General features: G+C 44.5%; 1 protein-coding gene across 1 annotated transcript in view; it reads left to right on the top strand.

The window, feature by feature from the left end:
* Positions 1-23,280, top strand: part of Sgk1 (serum/glucocorticoid regulated kinase 1) — a 124,256-nt gene that overhangs the window by 27,651 nt on the left and 73,325 nt on the right. Inside the window, exon 2 of the mRNA XM_036168860.1 lies at positions 17,354-17,566. Within this exon, the coding sequence (XP_036024753.1) occupies positions 17,354-17,566 (213 nt within the window). The remainder of the gene's footprint in view (positions 1-17,353; positions 17,567-23,280) is intronic.

The following is a 23,280-nucleotide window of genomic DNA, read 5'->3' as shown; positions in this document are numbered from 1 at the left end:
AATTCACCTCTAAGCTTTGAAGTTATTTTTCTTAAGATTCACTCAATGGTTTTATAAGATGAAAAGGTAATTCGTACTATTTGTAGATTTCAAAGATTTTTTTGCAAGATAGGAGTGAGGGCTCATTCCTACACACACAGCATCTGGGCGCTCAGGAGGCTGAGACAAAAGGCAGACATACTTGAGGTTAGTCTGGAATGAGATCCCACCTCAAATAAAATGTCACACTAGGCTTGATGATCCAGCCTGTAATGTCAGCACTAGGGGGGTGGAAGCAGGAGCGTCAGAAATTCGAGGTCTTTCTCTGCTACATATGGCGTCTAACACCAGTTTTGGGTATCAGAATCCCTGGGGCAGAGGGCAGGGGAGATCTTGATTGCATGCACATGTGATAAAGAGTCTGTTCTGCGTATCCTTCCGTAGGAAAAAAATGTGAAACTGGCTCAGGACTAGAGGCATTTGCCTGAGTAGGATTTTTGTCCAGTTTGCAAAGAAAAACATTGGCAGAAGACTAGAGAGATGGCTCAGTGGTGAAGAGTGTTTGATGCTCTCCCAGAGGACCCAGGTTCTATCCCCTACCCCAGTGGCGGTACACAACCATTTGTAATAGAGGAGCTGATGTTCTTTTCTGGCCCCTACAGGCACCCGGGCATGCATGTGGTACACAGACGTGCATACAGGCAAAACATTAATATACATAATTTTTTTTAATTTAAGAAAGAAAAACATTGGCAGAAAGTTTACAAACTTGCTAACCATATCAAAGTCTTGATCTGCTACAGAGTGGTTGGACCCATACACAAAACCCTCAGCTTTGTAGTCTACAGGACGAGAGCCGTGTGAGCAACTGGGCTGGCTGCACATGTGTTTAAGAGCTACCACAGATCATATTGGGTTATTACATTTTATATTTATATAGGCTGTGACAAAGTTCTTGGGGTAAGGGTTATAAGAGCAAATAAAATCCAAAGAGCTATAAAAGGGCTATAAGGAAGGGGTTCAGTTAATGCCTGGAATCAAAACTGCATGACTTTGACACTTCAGAGAGTTGAGGATCATCAGCAGTCCCCTTTGATGTGGGCTCTGCAAGGCAGCTGCCTTCTTTATAAGAAGGCTCCCTTTAGCTTGGGTATATGGAAAGCCGACATATGTCTTCTCCTGCCCGCCATCCTCCATCCTCCTGTGCTCTCCACCTTCCACACCATCCTCCACATCATCCTGCACATCCTCCTTTTGTGTCCTCCATCCCCCACATCCTCCTCCACATCATCCCCCTGTGCCCTCCATCCCCCACATCCTCCTCCACATCATCCCCCTGTGCCCTCCATCCTCCACATCCTCCTCCACATCATCCCCTTGTGCCCTCCATCCTCCACATCCTCCTCCACATCATCCCCCAGTACCCTCCATCCTCCACATCATTTTTCACAGCGCAGCTGATCAGCACTGGAAAATTGCGACCCTAGTCTTTCCGACCTCCTAATTATCTTTGTCATTGTTTGATCTCTGTATCTGTAGGGTTCTCTAGAGAAATGTAACTGTTAGGAGGGAGATGTAAAGAGGGAATCTGGTCATGTCACTGGTGGTGTATCAAGTCTGGAATCAGCAGGGCAGGATGGATATATATGCCTGGTGTTAAGAAAGGATTCTTTCTCAAGGATATCCCAGTTTTGATTTTCAGGTCTTTTAACTGATAGAATGAAGCCCACCCTGATAATTAAAGATAAATATGTCTAACATCGACTGATTATAGATATTATTTACACTACAGATACCTTCTGTCTCAGTTATTATTTGATTGCTGTGAAGAAACACCATGACAAAGGCAACTCTAACAAAAGAAAACATTTAATTGAGAGTTGCTTACAGTTTCAGAGGTTAATCCATTGTCATCATGGCTGGGAGCATGGTGGCAGGCAGGCACTGGAACAGTAGCTGAGAGCTGTATCCTGATCCATATGCAGCAGGCTGAGAGAGACAGAGACTGGGCTGGTGCAAGCATCCGAAACCTCAAAGCTGATCCCCAGTGACACACCTTCTCCAACAAGGCCACATCTTCTCTAGTAAGACCACACCTCCTAATCCTTCCCAAACAGTTCACTAACTGGTGACTAATCATGCAAAATTATGCACCTGTGGGGGGCCATTCTCATTTAAACTACCACACCTTTCCCAGCAAGCCATGACCTTGTGAAGTTGACACACTTACTACCCATCATAATTTTTCCCTAAGCTGGGCATGGTGGTACATACCTGTGATCCCAGCACTCAGGAGATGGTGGAGGCAGGAGGATCATCATGAATTTGAGGCCAACTTGGGTTATGTAGGAGAGTTGAAGGCTAGCCTGGGCTAAGCACTCACTCATCCCCTCAAAAATATCAAGGGCAAGGGAATGTAGCTCACTGACAAAATACTTGCCTAACAAGAGCAAAGCTCTGAGTTCTGTCTCCTCTCTGCCAGTACTACAAAAATGACTAAATACAATGGATCTGATCTACATTCGAGGAACATGGAATATAGATAGAGACAAGATGAAATGCTAACCATGGATACAAACCTTGTTCAGTAGACTAGCCAGTCTTTGAAGGTAGGAAGCAAGGGAGTAATCGGGTCAAAACTGTGTCTTGGGAAGGCAGATCTGGAAGCAAGGTGGACTATGGGTCGGAAAGGGACAAAAGAAAGAAGTGAGCATGCAAGTTGCTGTCGACATGTTCAGCCATCACTAACGATGATGCCCTTGAGCTCATCTTCATGGGACTTCATGGGACTTCGAGATGTACTCCTAAGTCCATCACTTGCTGACCAACAGACTTCTTTGTTCTGTGATGACGTAGGTCTCATGTTTCCCAGGCTGGCCTCAAACTCGCTACGTAGCTAGCTGAGTCTGGCCTTCAGTTCCTAATCCTCCTGCCTCCACTTGCTCCAGAGCTAGAAGGTTCCATGCAGCCTGACTAATAGTAGTAGCATTTCCTTAAGCATGTCAGTATTTCCAGTCTCTGGCTTTCATTAATGTTTTTATTTTTATTCTACTACTGATTAGTGACTTTACTAGACAAAGTGTTTACAGGTAAAAATCTACTCTACCCAAAAACTTTTATTTCACATTTCCAAAATATCCTTCCTCATCTTTCCACTAGTTAATACTAACTTTCTCTGTACTCAGATCATTTGCTTTTAGACAAAGCGTTGGTTCTCACAAGTGCTTATTTTATTAACACTGGATATTGGCAAATGATTTAAAACAAAATAACCCTTTGTCTTTTGTCCAAGCACAGTAGCACATGCCTATAATCCCAGCTCTTGAGAGGTAGAAACAGAAGGACCAGGAGGAATTCAATGTCATCTTCCACTACATGTGGAGCTTGAGGCCAGCCTGGGTAATAGAGTTTCTGTTTTAAAACAAAAAGAAAGAAAGAAAGAAAGAAAGAAAGAAAGAAAGAAAGAAAGAAAGGAAGGAAGGAAGGAAGGAAGGAAGGAAGGAAGGAAGGAAGGAAGGAAGAAATCAACACACAAATAAATAAACAAAGCCATTGTTATCTTTTGGTACTACTTCCCATGTGGTTTCATTACTGTACCTAGCAACATCAAGGTCTGAATTTGAAAATGCACACTCTAGATCTGGGCTCGGTGGGATTCTGCCTCTCACTGTTTCTCATTAGGTATACTTTATCTTCAACCTTTCCACGTGCCCAAGGATCTGGCTGCTACCATCCCCTCAGGGTGCCTCTGCATAGTCTAAGTGATGCCTGTGTGCAATGTGAGGGGTGGGAAAGATGGAGAAGTACTGTGAAGTCCAGGCCAGCCAAGACTATATAGTAAATATGCTAAGTTCAGTGCTAGCCTGGGATACACAGGGAAAGTCTGTCTCCAAGCAACACACACACATGAGAGAGAGAGAGAGAGAGAGAGAGAGAGAGAGAGAGAGAGAGAGAGAATTTATTGCTTATTCATCTCCCAATCCAGTTTCAGTATATATATCACAGAGGACCTGTCTGGTTCTGTTTGGGCTGCATGCCAACACTTGGACTGACCAACCTGTCACTGTCTCAGAGTGGAGTTTTGTGAATGTTTTTACTTAATTCACATAGTTATCCTGGTGGTCAGGTATCCTAAGTACTGACCTTGACCAAGTTTATCGGATTAGGAAGAGCAAAAGTAAAAAAGGAGGAGATAGGGGTGGGCTTGTTTTTATCAGGCTGAGTATGGTGGAGCATGCCTGGAATTTCCCCACTGGGGATGCTGAGGCAGGTCAGTCTGAACTTCAGAAGGAGACCTTGTTTTTATTAAGAAAGAATATCGCTGGGCGGTGGCGGCGCACACCTTTAATCCCAGCACTCAGGAGGCAGTTCGAGGCCAGCCTGGGCTACAGAGTGAGTTGCGTTCCAGGAAAGGCGCAAAACTACACAGAGAAACTCTGTCTCGAAAAACCAAAAATAAATAAATAAATAAATACATAAAAAGAAAGACAATCACTAACTATGCAGGCGTGTGTGTGTGTGTGTGTGTATGTGTGTGTGTGTGTGTGTGTGTGTGTGTCAAAGTGAGTGGGGGAATTGGAGGAGGTACCAGGATGCTGAAAAACAAAATAATGAATGTTCCCAATGCTAGGTTTTTCCAACAAAGCTAAGCGAGTGTTTACATTTTCCTTGCCAGATTGCCATATAGTGATGACAGCGTCTGCTAATACACATTTGTGTGTAGCCTCGTAGCGGATTTATTTCATTTTATAGTGGAAGATGGGCAATGAGTATTAACGGTCAGAAGCAGACATGAACCACTGCTCCCCACTACATTTTCTATCAACTCTGACCTATAGGAAGGCTCACTGTTTCCTTCTTGGGTTGAATAGGGTCATGTAAATGTAATGTGTTAAATGCTTGCTCAGGGATGATAGGTCCATTCTTTTATCTATTTTTTTTAAATAAATCAATTTCTGCTGCCCAGTATGGATATCCATTAGCAGAATGGACTAGATCTTAAAAGGTGGGCTATTCTGGGAAATGGGATCTTTCTTTGATTCTGACCCCTTGATTCTATAATTATTACAATTATTTAGATGCCACTGACTTGAAAAAATCCCTCTTTTTTTCTTTCTTTCTCTTTCCATTCACACAGATTTCTGTTAACAGTCATATCCCTCTGTTTTAACTGTCCTGAGAGCACAGTGGATTTTCCTTTTTCTTTGTTTGTTGTTATGGGATTTTGTTTGTTTGTTTGTTTTGGTTTTTTGAGACAGGGTTTCTCTCTGTAGCTTTGGAGGCTGTCCTGGAACTTGCTTTGTAGACCAGGCTGGCCTCGAACTCACAGAGATCCACCTGCCTCTGCCTCCCGAGTGCTGGGATTACAGGCATGCACCACCACCGCCCAGCGTTTTGTTTTTGAAGTTGGTTGTGTTTTGCTTTATGTAGGATGGTGGTGCTTCAATCATGTATCCTAGACCTGCCTCAAAGTCACTACATACTAGAGAATGACCTTTTTTTATTTGATTTCATTATTTTCTCTCCTGGCTAGTTTCAGCTGTGAGGACAAAGTTATCTGAGGGAGTATCAATTGAGGGGTTGCCGCTGTCAGACTGGCCTGTGAGCATGCCCACGGAGCATATTCTTGATTGCTAATTGATGTAGGAAGAGTCAACCCACTACAGGTACTGTCATCCCCGAGCACGTGAGCCTGGGCTGTATCAGAAATGTAGCTGTGGTCACAGTTACTGCCATAAAACCAGTTTTAGTACCCCTGAGCTAAACCACACTGTGGGGTGCAGAGGAGGACTTTTTAACTTCTGGTCTTCATGCCCTACCTCCCAAGTGCTGAGCTGAGCTCCCAGGCTTGCCCCACCATACCTGATGTATGTGATACTGGGGTATTGAACCCAGGACCTTATGCACGCTGGGTAAGCACTCTACCCACCAAATTATATCCCCAACCCTGACCTTGAACTTCCGATCATTGTCCTGCTGGGCATAACAGACCTGTGCAACCACTAAGCACAGTGAATTTTCCATTTTCAGAAATTTCCATAATATCTTTGAACAGCTGTGCCATTTGGAATACAGACTCCTATCTTCTGCCTTCCACTACTGAGCACAACTCTTGGTCATTTTTTACTCCCTGCTTGCTTTCAGGGAACAATTAAATCTTACCATTTCTTCATTTATAAAACATGAAGCGCAGAGAAAAAAATAGAATACAGAAATAGAAACCATTACCAAGACAGCACCGGATAATTTGGGGGAAGCTGTTTTGGTATCAAACCGAAACCGAGTGCGCGTGCAGTTTGTATAAGGATTCCAGAACCGAGCAGAGCTGTCAGGGAGGCAGTGAGGCCTCGGGGTGTTAATCTTCTTCCCTTTTATTTACCACTTTCAATGTCATTAAGCAATGCACACAGTTCTAATGAGGAGACCTTCATTTGGTCTTTATCTTTGCAACTGAAATGGCATTTCTAACAACTTCCCTTAAGAAGATGATTTTTAAACCCTATTGGATTTTTTTTTTAAGTCAGCTTAATGGAAGAAATTCAGAGTTGTGGCAGAATGTGATGGGGAAGCCAGGCAGGGAGAAAATGTCCTGGGTAGGGCAAATGTCCTTTGATCATGCATTTGCTCAACAAATTTAGGCTGAGTGCTATGCACCCTAGCTATAGGGAGATTAAAATCTTATGAGCATTACTCTAGTGAAGAGTCTCATCTGTGACATGGCCAGGAGGATCTGCAAGGACTCCCTGCACGTGACCTCCATGTTATGCATAATTACACTGAAAACATTTCAGAAGTGGCAAAGGTCTTGCTCAGGACTGTTATAAAGCTAGAGATAGAATCCAATTCTCTTTTAATTCTTAGTTTACATGCATGATGTTTAACCCATGTACCATGTGTGTGCCTGGGTTTCGAAAAGAGGGCATGGGATCCCCTAGAACTGGAGTTACAGATGGTCATGAGCTACTATGTGGATGCTGGGATTTGAACTTGAGTCCTCTCTGTGGATGAGCAGCAAGTGCTCTGAACCACAGGGTGGTATCTCCAGCCCCTAGAATTCAATTCAGTTTATTACTGTAGGACATCTTTTTGGTTTGTTTGTTTGTTCGTTTGTTTGTTTGTTTGTTTTCTGACAGCATTTCTCTGTGTAGACCTGGATGTCCTGGAACTTGTTCTGTAGACCAGGCTAGCCTTGAATTCAGAGATTGGCCTGCCTCTGCTTCCTTACTTCTTGACTAAAGGTGTGTACCACCACACCCAGCTCAATGTTTCATTGTTATTTTGAGACAAGGTCTTAGTCTAACCTTATCTCAAATGTTCAGGATAGCCTTGAACTTCTGCTTCCCAAGTGCCAGGATTACAGGGACTTACCACAACAGTTGCTTTAGGTGGGACTGGGAGTCCAACCTGGGGCATTATGCATGCTAGGCAAGCACTCTGTCAACTGAGTTACACCCCCCCAACCCAAATATACCTGAATTTTTAAAGCTCCCTTAGAATGCCCAGGTGTGGGGGTGCCTAAAGAAAAGCCTAAAACTCTGTCTGTAGACAATGCTCATTCCTGAGTTCAGATCCTCTGAACTCATGTAAAGCTGAACACAGTCGTGTATATTTGTAACTCCAGCCCTCCAACTGAGAGAGAGGAGGCTTACACAGAGAGTCACCTCATCAGAGGCTTACGGACCATTCAGGCTTGGGTAGACAGTAGTGAACAAGCGATCCTGTCTCAAATAAGGCGGAAGGTGCGGACCAACAGGGGAGATTGGATTTCTACACATGCACGTCATATGTGTGCACATGTATACAGATTTGAAAGAAAACAAAACAAAACAACAAAACCCCGTGTGAATGCTAGTCCTGCCAGAGTCCTGCCTAGTGGCAAGATAACCTTTTGCATTTGGATAGATGCTATGGTTACATGGAGCAGTACAGATTCAAGCTACCATCTCAGGATAGCGTTAGGAACCCAGAAGACAGACAGATAGTGCTACTGTAAGTGGTACCTGGATGCGAGAGAGCAGATACTTGAGAAGCAACTGATAGCTTGGATGACTCATTCTGCGTTGCATTCCCATCTTTCTGGCTTTTGTTTGCACCTTATCTCTATTCTAGCTTTTCTGACTCAGCTGCCTGCATTCTCCCTAAGCCTGTCCTTCCTACCACATCAAATGACATCTAATAATCCTGTTCTCCTGCTCCAGACACTTCAGAGGCACCTAACTGCCTCATGACTCATGCTCTCACTATCTATCTTTAGTTCCTATCTCTCCTTTAAAAAAGCAAAACAAAACAGACCTGGAGGAGAGCCGGCTGGGCAGGTAAAGGCACTTGGGGCTGGAGTCTGACAACCTGAGTTCAATCCCCAGGACCCACAGGGTGGAAGGAGACAACCAACTCCTCCAACCTCCATATAACAAGCCACGACATGAGTACACCCACACACATACACAAAATAAATGTAATATGAAAAATAAGACAAAGCAAGCAAGCAAGGAGATGTATTTGTTTTGACCTTCCTTTCTTGGACTTGTCTTTCAAACACCCCATGTTGATCCCTGCCTCTGCTGACCCTGTACTGGAAATACATTTCCATTCTTTTTTCATTTTGTCTTACTTAAAGATCTAGTGGAATCATCTCTTCTTTTAAGAGGCCTTCCCTGATTTCTCCCAACTGGGGTGAGATACCTACCAGCATGTCTCCCATGATACCAAATAAAACTCTCATGGAATAAAATTATAATCATAATAGCGAATATCAACCACATACTATGTTCCTCAGAGTGAAGTATCAGGCTGCCTTGGTCATCTCATTTAACCCTTAGAAAGCCCTATGAGATGAGTGCAATTCATTTTCTTAGTCTTACAAAGGTGGAAACTGAGTTCTAAGGATGGCACTGGGCTTTCAGACCCATGGACTCTTCTGGAGTTCACGTTTTTTTAAATGTTTGCTTGAGAACACACAGGCTCATGTCAGTCCCCTCTCAAGTGCCGACTAGCATCCTCTCTTAAAGGTCAATGCACGGTCTCATAACACTGGGATGATAGTCCCTGGCTTTTGTTGAAATGCCACCACCCCCTTAAAAAAGTCCTTGGAGCTTTTGTTTTGCGTTTTTGTTACAAGGTCCTGTGCATCCCAGGCTGGCCTGGAACTCACTGCGGAGCAGTGGCTGGTTTGAACTCCTCACCCTTCCTCTTCAGCCCCCTTTGTGTTGGCACAGCCAGGGCACAATGACACCAACTGTTGAACTCTTCAAATGCAGCAAGAGAAAGATGGTCCCAATCGAAAATGGCTAGACTGTGGATGTTCCAATTTACCGCGCTATGAAATCAATGTGAACCGCTATGAAATCAATGTGCAGTTCCTACAAAAGTAGATGTGTTAAGCTTTATCTTTTGTTTTTGTTACTTTGGTTTTGGTTACTTTTGTTACTTTGGTGCATGCCTGCAGGGTGGGGATGGGTGGGGGGTGGGGGTAGGGTTGTACAACCCGGCCTTGCTTTGCATTTTGGGCTGGCCTCTATTTCCCAAATGCTGAAACCACAGGCTTGTGCCCCCACACCCACCCAACTTTGCATACCACAGAGGATGGATTGTCCTCATTCAGGATAGTTAAACCAGATTTTTCTGCTTACTGTGGTGCAAAGTGGATGCACATTCAGTAGGAACTTGGATACTTTCACGCTCTGTGTCTTTTGGTCTTTGTTGTTGCTTTTGATTTGGGAGACGGGTCTCACTGTGGAGCGCAGGCCGGCCTAGAACTCACTATGTCTACCTGGCCAGCCCCAGAATTCACAGTCAATATGCCTCAGCCTCCCAAGTACTGGAATGGGGCTCTTTTGTGTGTGTGTGTGTGTGTGTGTGTGTGTGTGTGTGTGTGTGTGTGTGTGTTTCCCACCTTAGTCCCAGAAATACTAAGCGATTTATCAACATTACTTAATGAATACATTGCAATGGGGTTTAGCAATGTCTATAAGTTGGTAGAGTATTTCCCTACATCCCTCCTTCTGCATAAGGCCAGGCTGGGCAACACGTTTATAACCCTGTTACTAGGTTTATGACGCTGTTACTAGGGAAGTAGAGGTAGGAGGATGAGAGGTTCAAGATCATCCTCAGCTATATAGGGGACAGCAGACTTGGTCTGAAAAAAAAAATGCACTGGCATGAGAGAGTAGGAGGTTAGGGAATGGAGATTGTAGCCATAAAAGTTGGCTACAAAGAGGAAAAAGTCATGGTGCTGGGGAAAAGGGATGCTTCTGGAACAAGGCAGAGTTTGTGGGTGTAAAGGGGCTGTTTTTAGTTTGTTAGCTTTTAGAGATATTGCAAGGCCGTGTTTGATATGTTAAGAGTCCATAGCCTAGAGGAAGAGAGAGGTTAGAAATACTGGAGGAAGAGTTTCTCGGAGGCGATAGGAAAGCAAGTTCCAAAAGCTTGTATCCAGATGACCGTAGGGACCAGAAGCCCAGGTTGTTACCCTGGGATTAGCCTAGCATCTCCTCCTTCTTGAGTCTTACTGTCCGATCCCCAAAGCAAATAGCACACACCCTTAAAGACAGCTCTTGGAAATAATTTCCTTTTCTTTCTCTTCCCTCCCTCCTCTACCTGCTCCTCTTCTTCCTCTTCATTTCCTGACCAAGACAGGCTAATTCAAGTGAAAGGATCAGTCCTACAGTTTTAAGAAACAAGAGACACTTTATCTCCATTGCAAAAGACTCTTTATGGAGTCCTTGAGCTCTGCCTACCATTGCTCAGTGAGGTGATATTTCAGTGGAGGAGGATGAGGACCTTAAGTTCAAGGCTGTGTTTGGTGTCTAATACTCACAACACACTGTGGCCATGCTAGGGTGGTGCCTTCTGTGAGCTGCAACCCAGAGGATCATAGAGATGTGTCCCTCCTCTTCAATCTCTTCATCATAGTCCCTCTCCCCCCTCCCCCAATCCCAGGCCTGGTGAAGTACAAGGTAGACCTTCAGAATTAGAACAGGATGCATGAAAAGGACTGGGAAATCCCAAAGGCATGGGAAGCTGGGGAATTCCTGGCTATATAAGGGAAGTAACGGAATGCAACATATTTCTTGCCTTGTTAGGGGTCTTTGCAAAGCTTGTGGACATCCATAAACAAACGTAATTTTCATTAGAAACAGCAGTGCAATTACTGTTTTATTTATAAGTCTTTAGTGCTTATGCTTTAAAAGAGCCCTAAGCAGTTAATCTTATCCTTACAGTTCATGGACACAGAAGAACTAGAAAAATCAAACCATGTTGTTTCCTATAAGCAATAAGCAATGCAGATGTTCAGGGGAAAAGAAAGAAAGAAAGGAAGGAAGGAAGGAAGGAAGGAAGGAAGGAAGAAAGGAAGAAAGAAAGAAAGAAAGAAAGAAAGAAAGAAAGAAAGAAAGTTGTGTGATTGGGCAGCTGTAGCAGAGGTAAGGAAATCAAGTTCATGTCACTGTATTGTCAGAGCCTAGCAGACTGTGGAATAACTCTGGACACCAAGGTGAGAGACCCATATATTCACTGTAACCTGTCTGTCCTCGGGTACCCAATGGGCAAGGAGTTGATATTGGGCGTGGGGGTGGGGGGCTCTTTTTATAATTGCCTGAATATTTTCACTAGAAAACTGGCTTATGTCAGGATTAAAAGGTTTTATTTATTTTTATTTATTTATTTGCTTTGTTTCATTGTTGTTGGGGAACTCCGGGGTGTGGTTAGGTTTTGTTTGGCCCTGCACTCCTTACAATCCTTCTTCCTTAACCTCCCAAGTGCTGGAACCCCAAGTACTACCCAGCCTGGGAGACTTAAGAATTCTTACCGGCATTATATAAACAGTAGGCTTTCCGGGATAAAAGGATGCCGCTCTGAAATCGCAGTTGTTTCCACCTCTGGGCCCCATGGTTTTTGAGAAAGAGGCAGCTCCGCGCCCCACCCCGTCCCCCCAAAACAAAGGGAACCAGGAACCAGGAGACGGAGGCTCCGCCAGCTGGGTTCATACAGAAGTGCCGACGGGCTATCATTTTTCCGAATCAGTTGATATCATTATCGACTAAGCCATTTTCTATGAAGAGTAATATCTGTTTACTGTTACATAATAGGAAAAGGAGCCACAAGTGGAAAATCCCTAAAAGCTGGCCAATCTCATTAATCACACCTGGCAAACCCTCTAGTCCAGGGGATTACGGCTTCTGGATAGAATTTTTTTTTTTTTCAGATAAATTAATAAAACCAAAACAGACTAGATTTAGCCAAGAATTCCATTTAGTGTTTTACCTAGGCAGCCCAGAATATCTACTTAGAAGCACGGTCTTACTAACTCCAGATTCCAGAGAAAGCTGCTTCCAGCGTCTGGTTGGCTTTGGAAATTGCCTCCTCTAAGCCCCCCAGTGAGGGAACTCTTGCTTTGTTTGAGACTGGGAGGATGTCTCCCCCTCTCCACCCCTGTCTACGTTTGTTTACAATGCTCTTCACAACCGCTGAGGAGTCGTGAATAAAACTAAACCCAGGTGGCCACACAGCCAGGACTGCTTCTGCTTCCGGGCATTCATGTCTCTGGCACAGGCAGCTGCCTGCAGCTCAGAGCCAAAGTGGCTAGTCTCCTAGGGTTCCCAAAGCCATGCACAGTCCCCTCTCCTCCCTAGCAATTCAGCCCGGGACCTGAAGGAGCACAAGGGGCGGGCTGTAGCTTGAATCCCCTCAGGGCCTGAGGGATGCTCTCTGCTCAGCAGTTTTAGAGGGCACCTTGCCCTGGCGGGAGAGGGAGCCTTTGCTGTATACTCACATCTCACACCCCAGCCACTCTCCAGGGATTTCCCAGGCTTGAGTAAACACCATAAACCCTGTCCTTAATTAGGGCCCCATAAAAACCACTTGTGCAGCTACAGAGCTCGAGAAATTTGTCAGCAAGTCACAGGGAAGGGACAGACTGAAGCCAGGTTGAAGGCTGAAGCTAAACAAAGCATGCGGTCATCCCCAGGCCTGTTAGAAAACGTCCTTGCTATGTCCACTTTCGTGATATTTTTTTCTCTAATACTTCTGAAGAAAAGGTTGCTTCGTTCCCTAGCGACATTCTCTGCAGAGAGTGGACCATACACGGTCAGAATGGGTTAATTTGTCAAGAGTGTCTTGGCGTCCTGGGCCTTTTTGAAAAGTAACTCCCACACTGCATCCTCACTGTGCCCCCAGCAGAGTGATTTAAAACACCAGACACATCTCCTCTGATCACATGTGCAAAACAGAGATTTCTCCAAGCCCCAGAGAAAGATGTGCAAAGGTTTCAAGGAAACATAGGCCACAACTGCAGGGTGAACACCACGACATGCGCTTCTCAAATAAATCCACAGAAGCCTTTGCTCCAGGAAGACTTCAGGACGGCTCTGTGATTGGCTTTCCATCTCAACTTTGTGTTTGCTGCCTGGATTTCCTCCCTGAAATGCAGACCTGGGGATGTGCCCATTCTTGGGAAGTCTTTCAGCCACAGTTCTCTTACCGCCCAGCGCTTTCCTTAGGTTGATGGAAAGAGGCCTTCAGACCTCAAAGAGCCCACTCACACTTCCTTCCTTCACATTCCACCTTCTGTATCAGACTTCACTTATTTTATATTAGAAATAGTGTGCCCAGCCGGGCGGTGGTCGCGCACGCCTCTAATCCCAGCACTCAGGAGGCAGAGGCAGGTGCATCTCTGTGAGTTCGAGGCCAGCCTGGGCTACAGAGCTAGTCCAGGACAGCCTCCAAAGCTATAGAGAAACCCTGTCTCGAAAAACCAAAAAAAAAAAAAAAAAAAAAAAAAAGAAAAGAAAAGAAATAGTGTGTCCTCCTAATAAAAAAATTAATGTATGCCTCAAGTTGTAATTAAGTGTCCACAGAGACATGGGGGGGGGGGGACACACAACACTTACACTTTTGGATACCAAGAACACTCTCAGGCCCTACAACTTGTGAATAAAATGGAAGATGGATCTGCTCACACTAGTCACTCCAAAGTTAAATCGACTTGGCAGAAGAGATGGAAAGAAAGCCAGACTAAAAAGATTAATTTTAAATTCAAGTTTGGAAATAAAGCAGCAACTATTACCAGCTTCAAGCTCCAAACTCTCTGAATAGGAATAATAAAAAAAATATTTTCCATCTGAAAGAAAACTTAGTTCTTTCTAGGTTGATCAGAAACACATTGGAGGGCCGGGGATGGAGCTAAATGGAAAGGCATTCGCCCAGCATTCAAGGGCCACAGATTCAATCTAATCTCCAATGCTGCCTCGAACTCCACATGCAAAACCCGAATCTGAGACTAGCATCAGGAAGAGAGGCTCTATTCTAGTCTTGGAATCGTAGATTAATTTAGACGGCCGTTCATGAACCAGACAGACATTTTCCTTTTGTAATTCTGGGGACTAAACCACACACAAGGTAGGCAAGCACTCTGCCACTCAGCAGCACCTGTAACCCTTAATGAAACACTTTGGCTTTCTCTTGTGTATGGATGTATGATGTGTGTGACTCTGCCTGTGTGAGTGGATGCGGGCACATGTGTGGCAAAGCACCCACCCCTGGTAGAGGACACCTTCAGGCCTAAGGTCCTCTCCTTCCACCGTGCTTGAGGCACAGGCTCTTTTGGTTGTTCCCTGTTGCTTCTGACAGGCCAGCTTCTGGGGACTGTCCTGTTTTGACTTCTTCCACTAGGACCCCTGGGATCACAGATACATGCTACCCACCCACGTTTACATGGGATCTGGACAAAGTCTTTGTGCCTTCAAAGGAAGCACTTTGCCCATGGACGCTCCTTCCCAACCCGTAATGAATGCTTTTGAGTACACTTGCTTATATGCTTATAGTGCCCAGCAGTACGAGAAATACTGACGGAAACAACCCCCCTTTTTTTTTAAACATTAGGATAGTAAATTCAATTTTATGTTTGTTCTTTTAAATACTTTTGAGACATGATTTTATGTAGCCAAGGTTGTCCTTATTAAACTTCTGATCCTCCGGCCTCCACCTCCTTAGTACAGAGGCGATAGGTACGCACATCCTGCTAGGGCTCCAAAAAGGCTGTTTTAAACAGATACTGAGAATAGAGGGGCTGGGGATGTAGCTCAGTGATGGAGCACTAGTGTATGAAAGGTCGTGGTCTGTCCCCCAGCACTAGGAGCATCGTGAGGAGGTGTTTGGGGAGGGGCCTAAGATGGGGCAAGAAGGGGGGAGAGGGGAGGAGAGGGAAGAAAAGTTGGGATGTGAGAAACAGGGATTACGGGAGAAAGAGGAGAGAGATATGACTGCTTTTTGCCAGATGTGGTGATGTCAGATACGTTACCATCCCAGTGCTTAGACAGCTGAAGTATGAGTGTCACAGGTTTGAGGCCAGCTTGGGTTGTGTAGTTAGGTCTCTCTCAGAGAGAGGGGCAGGGGAAAGAAGAGGGGGGGGGTGGAGAAGAGAGGAGAGCAGAAGGCAAATCAAGACATTTTAAAAACACATGAGCCGGGCGTTGGTGGCGCATGCCTTTAATCCCAGCACTCCGGAAGGCAGAGCCAGGTGGATCTCTGTGAGTTCGAGGCCAGCCTGGTCTCCAAAGCGAGTTCCAGGAAAGGTGCAAAGCTATACAGAGAAACCCTGTCTCCTCGGGGGGAAAAACAACAACAACAAAAAAAACCACATATGTAACCAAGTAAAGAGATATGGTTTTAACTGCTTAAGATCTTTGTAAGCAGTAAATAAAATCATTCCCTAAGAAAGGAAAGTGCAGCCCAGAGCAGCAATGATGACGCCATCTGACATTTATAAGGCAGAAAAAAAAAATGTACAGGGCTGTAAGAGGCAAAGAAGAAAGTACTCGTGGTTCTAACAGTGACTACCACTGTGTTTATTACAGTCTAAACATTCTACTGAGAGCATGTCACCTTCACAGACTTTCAACAGGGAGACTTGAGGTGGGCTAGCAAGTAGCCCAGGCTGGCCTTGAACTGCCTGTGAAGTGGAGGCAAGCCTTGAACTTGTTATCTCGTTTCCATCTTCCTGAGTGTTAGCATGACACCCATGAACTCCTGCTGGGTTTCATCACCCTCACAGCATTTGAGACAATTTTATTTTGTAGCTCAGGCCCGTCTTTAACGTAGCATTCCCCTTGCCTCTGCCTCCCGAGTCGGGACTGCACACCCAGCTGAAATGTTCACTTGGAAGCAAGGTTTCACTAGTCTGCCCATCCTGGCCTGGAACATACTCTGTAGCCCAGGCTGGCTTTGCAATTTTCATCTTCCTGCCTCAGGTTCTCAGGTAGCAAGGATCATAGGGTTTACCACCAATCCTGGCTACAGCTCTGTTTCCCTCGTCTTTATTTTTAAAGACAAGGTCTTATTCTGGCCTTGGCTGGCCTAGAACTCAACCATATAGACTAGGAGAGCCTTGAACTCATAGCAAGCCTCTGAACTCTGCCTCTTGAGTACTGGGATGCAGGTGTTTACCACCACCCCTTATCAACAACTTTGCTGGAAAAAAAAAAATGAGGTTTTATAATAGTGAAATACATACTTCCTGTCTTTTCCAAGTGCTGGAATTAAAGGTGTGCACCGATGTGCTCAGTAATTTTAAGGTCTTAAAGATCTATTTTTATTTTTCAGTATGTGTTTGTGGGGAGTGGACAGCATGTGTATGTTAGTGAGGTGCTGGAGGAGGCCCGAGGACCCCCTGGATCTGGAGGTACAAGCGGTTGTGAGATGCTCCATGTGGGAGCTGGGCATTGAGCTCAGGGCTTTTGCAATAGCAGTACAAGCTCCTACACTTCGGGGTCATGTTTCCAGTGCCAGGCCTTGGGGGTCCTATGATCCAGCCCTAGCTCCTGTCTGTTCTCTGCTTCCCGTTCTATCATTTCCTAGGGAGGTATAGAGTGCTAAATGCACACACACTATGAAGCCGCTTCTCACAATGCCTGCCCCGCCATGATGGGCTGCTTCTGCTTGCACTGTGAGCCAAAATAAGCATTTCCCCTTCACGATGCTAATTAAATAAAAATAAAAACATTGTCAGACTGAGGTGCTATAGGTGGTATAGTGATTTCTTAGCCTGCACAAGGTCCTGTGTTCAATTCCCAGGGCTGCAAATAATAATAATTGGGTATGATGAAAATGTAAACTTTACAACGTGAGAGGAAATATCATTTTCTTCATCGTATCAATGAGGAGATACTCGGGGAAATGAAATGAACAGCCCCAAACTTCCCACTGCTGGTGCGGCCCAGCATTGACCAGTTAGACCATGTGAGGGCTGGAGAACTGAGAAGCCCTAAGACGAAATTTCCCTTTTATAAATCTCCATCTCACCAAGTTTCCCACCAGCACGCTGTACGTGACAACCATAGCAGACGCGTCTCTCTCCTCTCTTCCCTTCTGCACTCCTCAGGTACGAAGATGGATCAAGAGCCCCATGGTCAGTGTGGACAAACATCAGAGCCCCAGCTTGAAGTACACTGGCCCTTCTGGGGTGCACCTCCCTCCCGGGGAACCAGACTTTGAGCCCGCTCTGTGTCAATCATGCCTGAGTGACCATGCTTTCCAAAGGGGGATGCTCCCGCCTGAGGAGTCCTGCTCCTGGGAAATCCAACCTGGGTGTGAAGTAAGTTCTTTATTTTGTTCAGGGTCTGTTCTGAAAAGACTGGAAACTTTTTCCTTATATTTGTGCCTGAGGTGCCATTTAAAAATATATATATTCATGCTGGACGTTGGTGGCGCACACCTTTAATCCCAGCACTTGGGAGGCAGAGCCAGGCGGATCTCTGTGAGTTCGAGGCCGGCCTGGGCTACAGAGTGAGTTCCAGGAAAGGTGCAAAGCTACACAGAGAAACCCTGTCTCAAAAAAACCAAAAAGAAAAAAAATGTATATTCATAATGCTTGTAAGGAGGAACTAGAATGGTAGATTTTGTTAGACTGTTTTTGCCCCCTCTCTTCCTTTCTTCCTTTCCTCCTTCCTTTTCTTAAATTAGGTTCTCAATGTGTAACCTTGGCTGGTCTGGAACTTGCTGGCCTCAAATTTACATGTCCTCCTTTTCTGCCTCCTGGGTGCTAGGATGGCGGGCCTGCACCACACACCTGCTGTGCGGTCTCCTTTAAAAAGTATACTTATTGTGTGTGTACACGTGCATGTGTGTTTGCACACGTGTGTGTGTGTGTGTGTGTGTGTGTGTGTGTGTGTGTACACATGCAATGGTACCATGGCACACATGTGGAAATCTCAGTGTGATTTACACAAGTTTCATTCTCTCCTTCCATTATGAGGGATGACTGAACTCGCGTCAATGGGCTTGACGGAAAGGGCCTTTACCCACAGAGGCCTGCCTCCTCTAAGTATTTACCTCAGAACCCGCTATCTACCCACGTGACTGACAGAGCTAGAGAGAGAATCCATAGATTAATCGTGGACTTCCACACGAGGCAACAATAAACAGAGGCTTGGAAGGAATTTAAGCCGTTATGTCCATTCCTTCACTCTTCTTGGTTTGAAAGTAAATCAGTCTTTAATTTACAACGCATTACCTGGTTCTCAGACCTCACTGATTTTTTTTCTAAGGTCACTAGCAATCAAGAAGGTACTTGTCAAAATTAAAATACAGAGTTATGTTCTATATCCCTTTAGAGATAAAACAGTGAAATAGTTCCTTGAAGAAGCAACTCTGTCTTTAATTTTTTTCTTTATATTTTTATTCATTCACTGTACTTGTACATACATACATGTCTATATATGCACACATGCCACCAAATATGTCTGTATGTACACACATGCCACCAAACAAACACATGTGGAGGTCAGAGGACAACTTGGTAGTTGGTTCCTTACTTTCCACCAGTGGGTCCTAGGAATCAAACATAGGTCATCAGGATTTGTGGCAAGCTCCTTTACCTGATGAGCCATCTTGCCTGCCCAGTTCTGTTCATTTCTTTTTGAGGGGCTGGGAGGTGAGGGTTGCAGGTTTCAAGACAGGGTTTCTCTGTGTAGCTTTGGAGCCTGTCCTGGAACTCACTTTGTAAACCAGGCTGGCCTTGAGTTTACAGAAATCGCCTGCCTCTGCCTCCTAAGGGCTGGGATTAAAGGCGTGTGCCACCACCGCCCAGCTCATCTCTGTTCATTTTAAAATGAAGTTGAAGTTGGGTGGTAGTGCATGCACTCCCAGCACTAGGCAGGTGGGGCTCTGCGAGTTCAAGGCCAGCCTGGTCTACAGCGCGGGTTCCAGGTCAGCCAAGGCTACACAAAGAAACGCTGTGTCAAAAAGCAAAAATAAAAAGTGAAGCTGTGTGGTAGGAAGACAGAAACTTTGAGGATCATGGGGGAGAAGGTGTTGCTTGGTAGAAAAGTAGGCAGGTCATTCTCCTCGCGTCTCCCGTGCGGACTATTTTATGTGAATCATTAATTTACCTGTGCAACACGCACCTGTGAAAATTACAGTAGTGCTTTCTTATTCTTGTCTTTGAACTTCTTTCCTAAGCTGGCCTGGAACTCACAGATCGGCCTACCTTTGCCTGCTAGCACCGAAATAGTAAAGACATGTGTCATCACACCCAGTTGGGGTAGGATTTTTTTTTTTAAATCTTTTGTAAATGTAAATTTGCCTCTGCCTACTTTGTAGAGATCTGTATTCCGGCGCCCGCTCTGACCTAGGTCAGGAGATCAACTTAGCCTGATGACAGCCATGCAAACGTCATGTGATAGGCCTAAGTTAAGCCGTTTAAAGTCTCAAATCCTAGAGTGGGAATTTAATGACCTACAAATGAAAATAAACTCCCTTTAATGTGTTCAAAAGATGGAAAAGGAGGTGAGAATGTTTTAAATAAAATAAGAAAGCAAAAAATATCTTAAATTCCTTTATGAATAATGGTGTTGGGGTTTGGGTGTTTTGTTTTTCGTTTTCTTTTCCTGGCCTTAAAAAAAAAAAGAATACATTCTGAACACTACCTTTAATGGCCAATCACTAAGAGTCTTTATGCCAAGTCTTCCCACAGTCTTGCTGCTGGCCTTTACGTGGAAGAAACTGGGGTGTTTGTTTTGCCAGTAAATCACCCGAGAATAGCAATATTGTGATGTCATTGGAAACGATATCTAAAGGGGACTGTTGATAAATTAAACAGATCTTTCTGGGGATGAAGCAGGGAAAGATGATAACAGTGCTGGCGAAACTGGTCCTGACTAATTAATGAACACTGGTGGAACACAGGTTACAGAATCAGCCTTATGTCTATCAACAGCTATAAAAAATTAGAGACCCAAGTGGGTTTTGGTGGTGGTGGTGGTGGTTGTAGGTGTGTGTGTGTGTGTGTGTGTGTGTGTGTGTGTGTGTGTGTGTGTGTAGACAGGGCCTCTCCATGTATCCCTGGCTGTTCTGGAACTCACTACGTAAAACAGGCTGGCCTCCAACTTACAGAGATTCACCTACCTCTGCCTCCCCAGAACATTAAAGCATTAAAGGCCACAATTGGTGTCCATGTGTAAGGCCTTGGTTTCAATCCCCAAGCCTGAAAAAAATTATGTATATACTGAATATATGTATAGAAAATGTTAATAAAACAAGGTTAGGGTGGTGGTAGTGCAGTTCTCTTATTAGCTAGCACTTAGGAGGTTGGTTTCAGGAGGATCATGAGTTCAAAACCATCTTGCATTCTAGTGAATACCTGTTTCAAAATAAGTATGTAATGAAACAATTAACTGTGGCTTATGCAGATGTTTGCATATAATAAACACAAATAATATAAATCACTTTAGGCATGCATGGAACCGTTACAAAATCAGGCCAGGAATTACATCCTGAAACAAAGCTCATCAAATCCCCCAAACACAAACCGTGCAATCTGTTAAAATTAGAACCTAGGGACAATATGAAAGCTAACCACCTCCTGCAGCCAACTCACCCACCTGCAATTCACAATTACACTTCCTATCAGCTCTGAGCGCATAGGAAGGAAAGGAAATCCAAAGCTATTTTAAGCAGTTTTGATACCACCAAGGAAATATGCATTGAAATCTCCCATTTCTTTCTTTAAAAATAAATTTTTTTTTGGGGGGAGGCAGTATTAGGGATTGAACCTCTGATGTCAGGCTTGCTAGGTGAGTGCTCTATCACTGAGCTATAGCCCCATTTGTTCTTTAACTCACCACAGTATCAAGAGTTCAATGATAATACTGTGTGGGTAAAAATATTGCTAGAAAGAAAACACATTTGATGATGGAAGAGGCTGTGGTTGTGCTCTCTGTTTAAAACGGTAATGTTGTTTTGACTCAGCAGATTGTGTCACCACAATAGCCCCACATACTTGTTCATGAAACAGTGGTGTCAGATACAAGAGTGGAAATGGTGAAAGAAAAATGGAAATATAAGTGGTTAGAAAAATCGTAAACCCATAGGAAATTAATGACAGATCCCTGCTATAGACTACATGCAGAAGGTAAAAAAGAATGGGCCCAGCTGAGTATGGTAGTTTACACCATAATCCCAGAACTTGAGGGTGGAGTGGAGCAGAAGGATCAGGAGTTCAGGTTTATTAAGCTAATCCTCTTTGGCTGTACAGCAAGTTTGAATCTAGCCTAAGATACAGGAGACTGTGTGTTAAAGGGAGAGGGGGAGGGGAGGAGGAAGCTGGATGTCCCAAGGTATATATAGAAGTACAAAACTTAGTTAATGGATTATTTTGTTTGGGTTGGTTTGTTGTTGATGATGAGGGTCTTTAGGGAGGAAAGGGGGCATTAAAGAGTTTATTAAGAGTTATTAAGGTCATGGATGGACAGACAGACAACAGCATGGTGGAGAGGGCTGAGGAGAGTTCAGGCCCCAGCACGAGGGACAGACAGCATGGCAGGGACTCTGAAGAGAAAATCGGGGCCCATGTAACGGATTTGGGAGGTCTCTTTGTAGTAGCTGTCTGAGGATGAGGGTTTGATAGCACAGGACTCTAGACAGGCTCTCTGATTCCCAGGCAGGAGGTAGGAAGCGGGCAGGGAGCAGGATGTATGGTCACCAATACCCTCTTTGATGTAAAATCACTTTCCCAGGTGGGAAATCCTGCCACCTGGGACTCTGTTTGCTTGAGACTCATAGACAAAGTCTTTCAGTATCAGTATCTGTGGGGGTGGGAGAGGATGCAGCAGGTATCAGTATCTGTAGGGGATGGGAGAGGATGCGGCAGGTATTAGTATCTGTGGGATGGGAAAGGATGCAGCAAGTATTCTAGCCTGAGCAACAACTGGATCCAAAGTTACAGCCCTACATTTCCAGTGTTTTGTTTATTATATAAAAAAGGAAGAGATGAATGATTTTATTGGAACAGGAGGTAGCAGAGGAGCCCAGAGAGAGAGTGGCAGCCACTCTGTAACTTTGACGATGAAACTGGACACTGTGGGATTAGGGTGGGGCCTCCTCCTCTTAGAGCAAATAGTCAGATGTTGGTCTGGGGCACAGCTGGTGTCTGCAGGATGATACTGGGCCCCAGCAGTATGCTGGACAGTATTCTGGATGAAATGAATTCACATACAAATTAACAAGGGCCTATCTGTGAATCTAAAATCAAAGCAGTCATTCAAAGAATAATCACAAATATGTCAGAAAGTCCATGAAGAGTTTTGAAATCATTTTGAATTGGAATTATGGAGAGGCAGAGTGAAGGTAACTAGAAGAGCTAATGATCTGGGGCTGGAGAGATGGCTCAAAGGTTAAGAGCACCGACTGCTCTTCCAGAGGTCATGAGTTCAATTCCCAGCAACTACATGGTGGCTCACAACCATCTGCAACGAGATCTGGCATCCTCTTCTGTGTACATAATAAATAAACAAATCTTAAAAAAAAAAAAAAAAAAAAAAGCTAATGCTCAAACTCCATCATCAGAGCAGGTTGTAGGGAAGGCAGACAGTATAGTCTTACTAGGGTTGCTACAGATCTCCTTCAAGTTAATCCTCTTAAATAGTTCTTTTCGTTTTGGAAGCAAGAACGACACATCGCATGTAGAGGAAAATAAAAGATTTGGCTAAAATAGATATCCGTGGTTTCTGCTCCAGGTTCCTACCCCGACTTCCTTTAGGGATGGACTATTAACTGGAAGTGTAAGCTGAAGTAAATCCTTGCCTTCCTGAAGTTGTTGCTGGTCATGGTGTTGACCACAGTCACAGGAGAGCAAACTAAGGACAATTGCTCAATGTAACTTTGGCTTGTGACATTTTAACTCTCCATAAGTTAATGGTTTTTGAGACATGGTCACACAGGGGCCACATGGGCCTTGAATTGAATATGTAGCTAAGGATGGGCCTTAACTCCTCATCCTCTTGTCTCTACCTCCCAAGTGCTGAGATTAAA

The sequence above is a fragment of the Onychomys torridus genome, chromosome 19, assembly GCF_903995425.1.
Source record: "Onychomys torridus chromosome 19, mOncTor1.1, whole genome shotgun sequence".
In the NCBI taxonomy this organism is placed as follows: Eukaryota; Metazoa; Chordata; class Mammalia; order Rodentia; family Cricetidae; genus Onychomys; species Onychomys torridus.
Note: the sequence above shows the minus strand (reverse complement) of the source record. Positions and strands in the feature narration are given on the sequence as shown.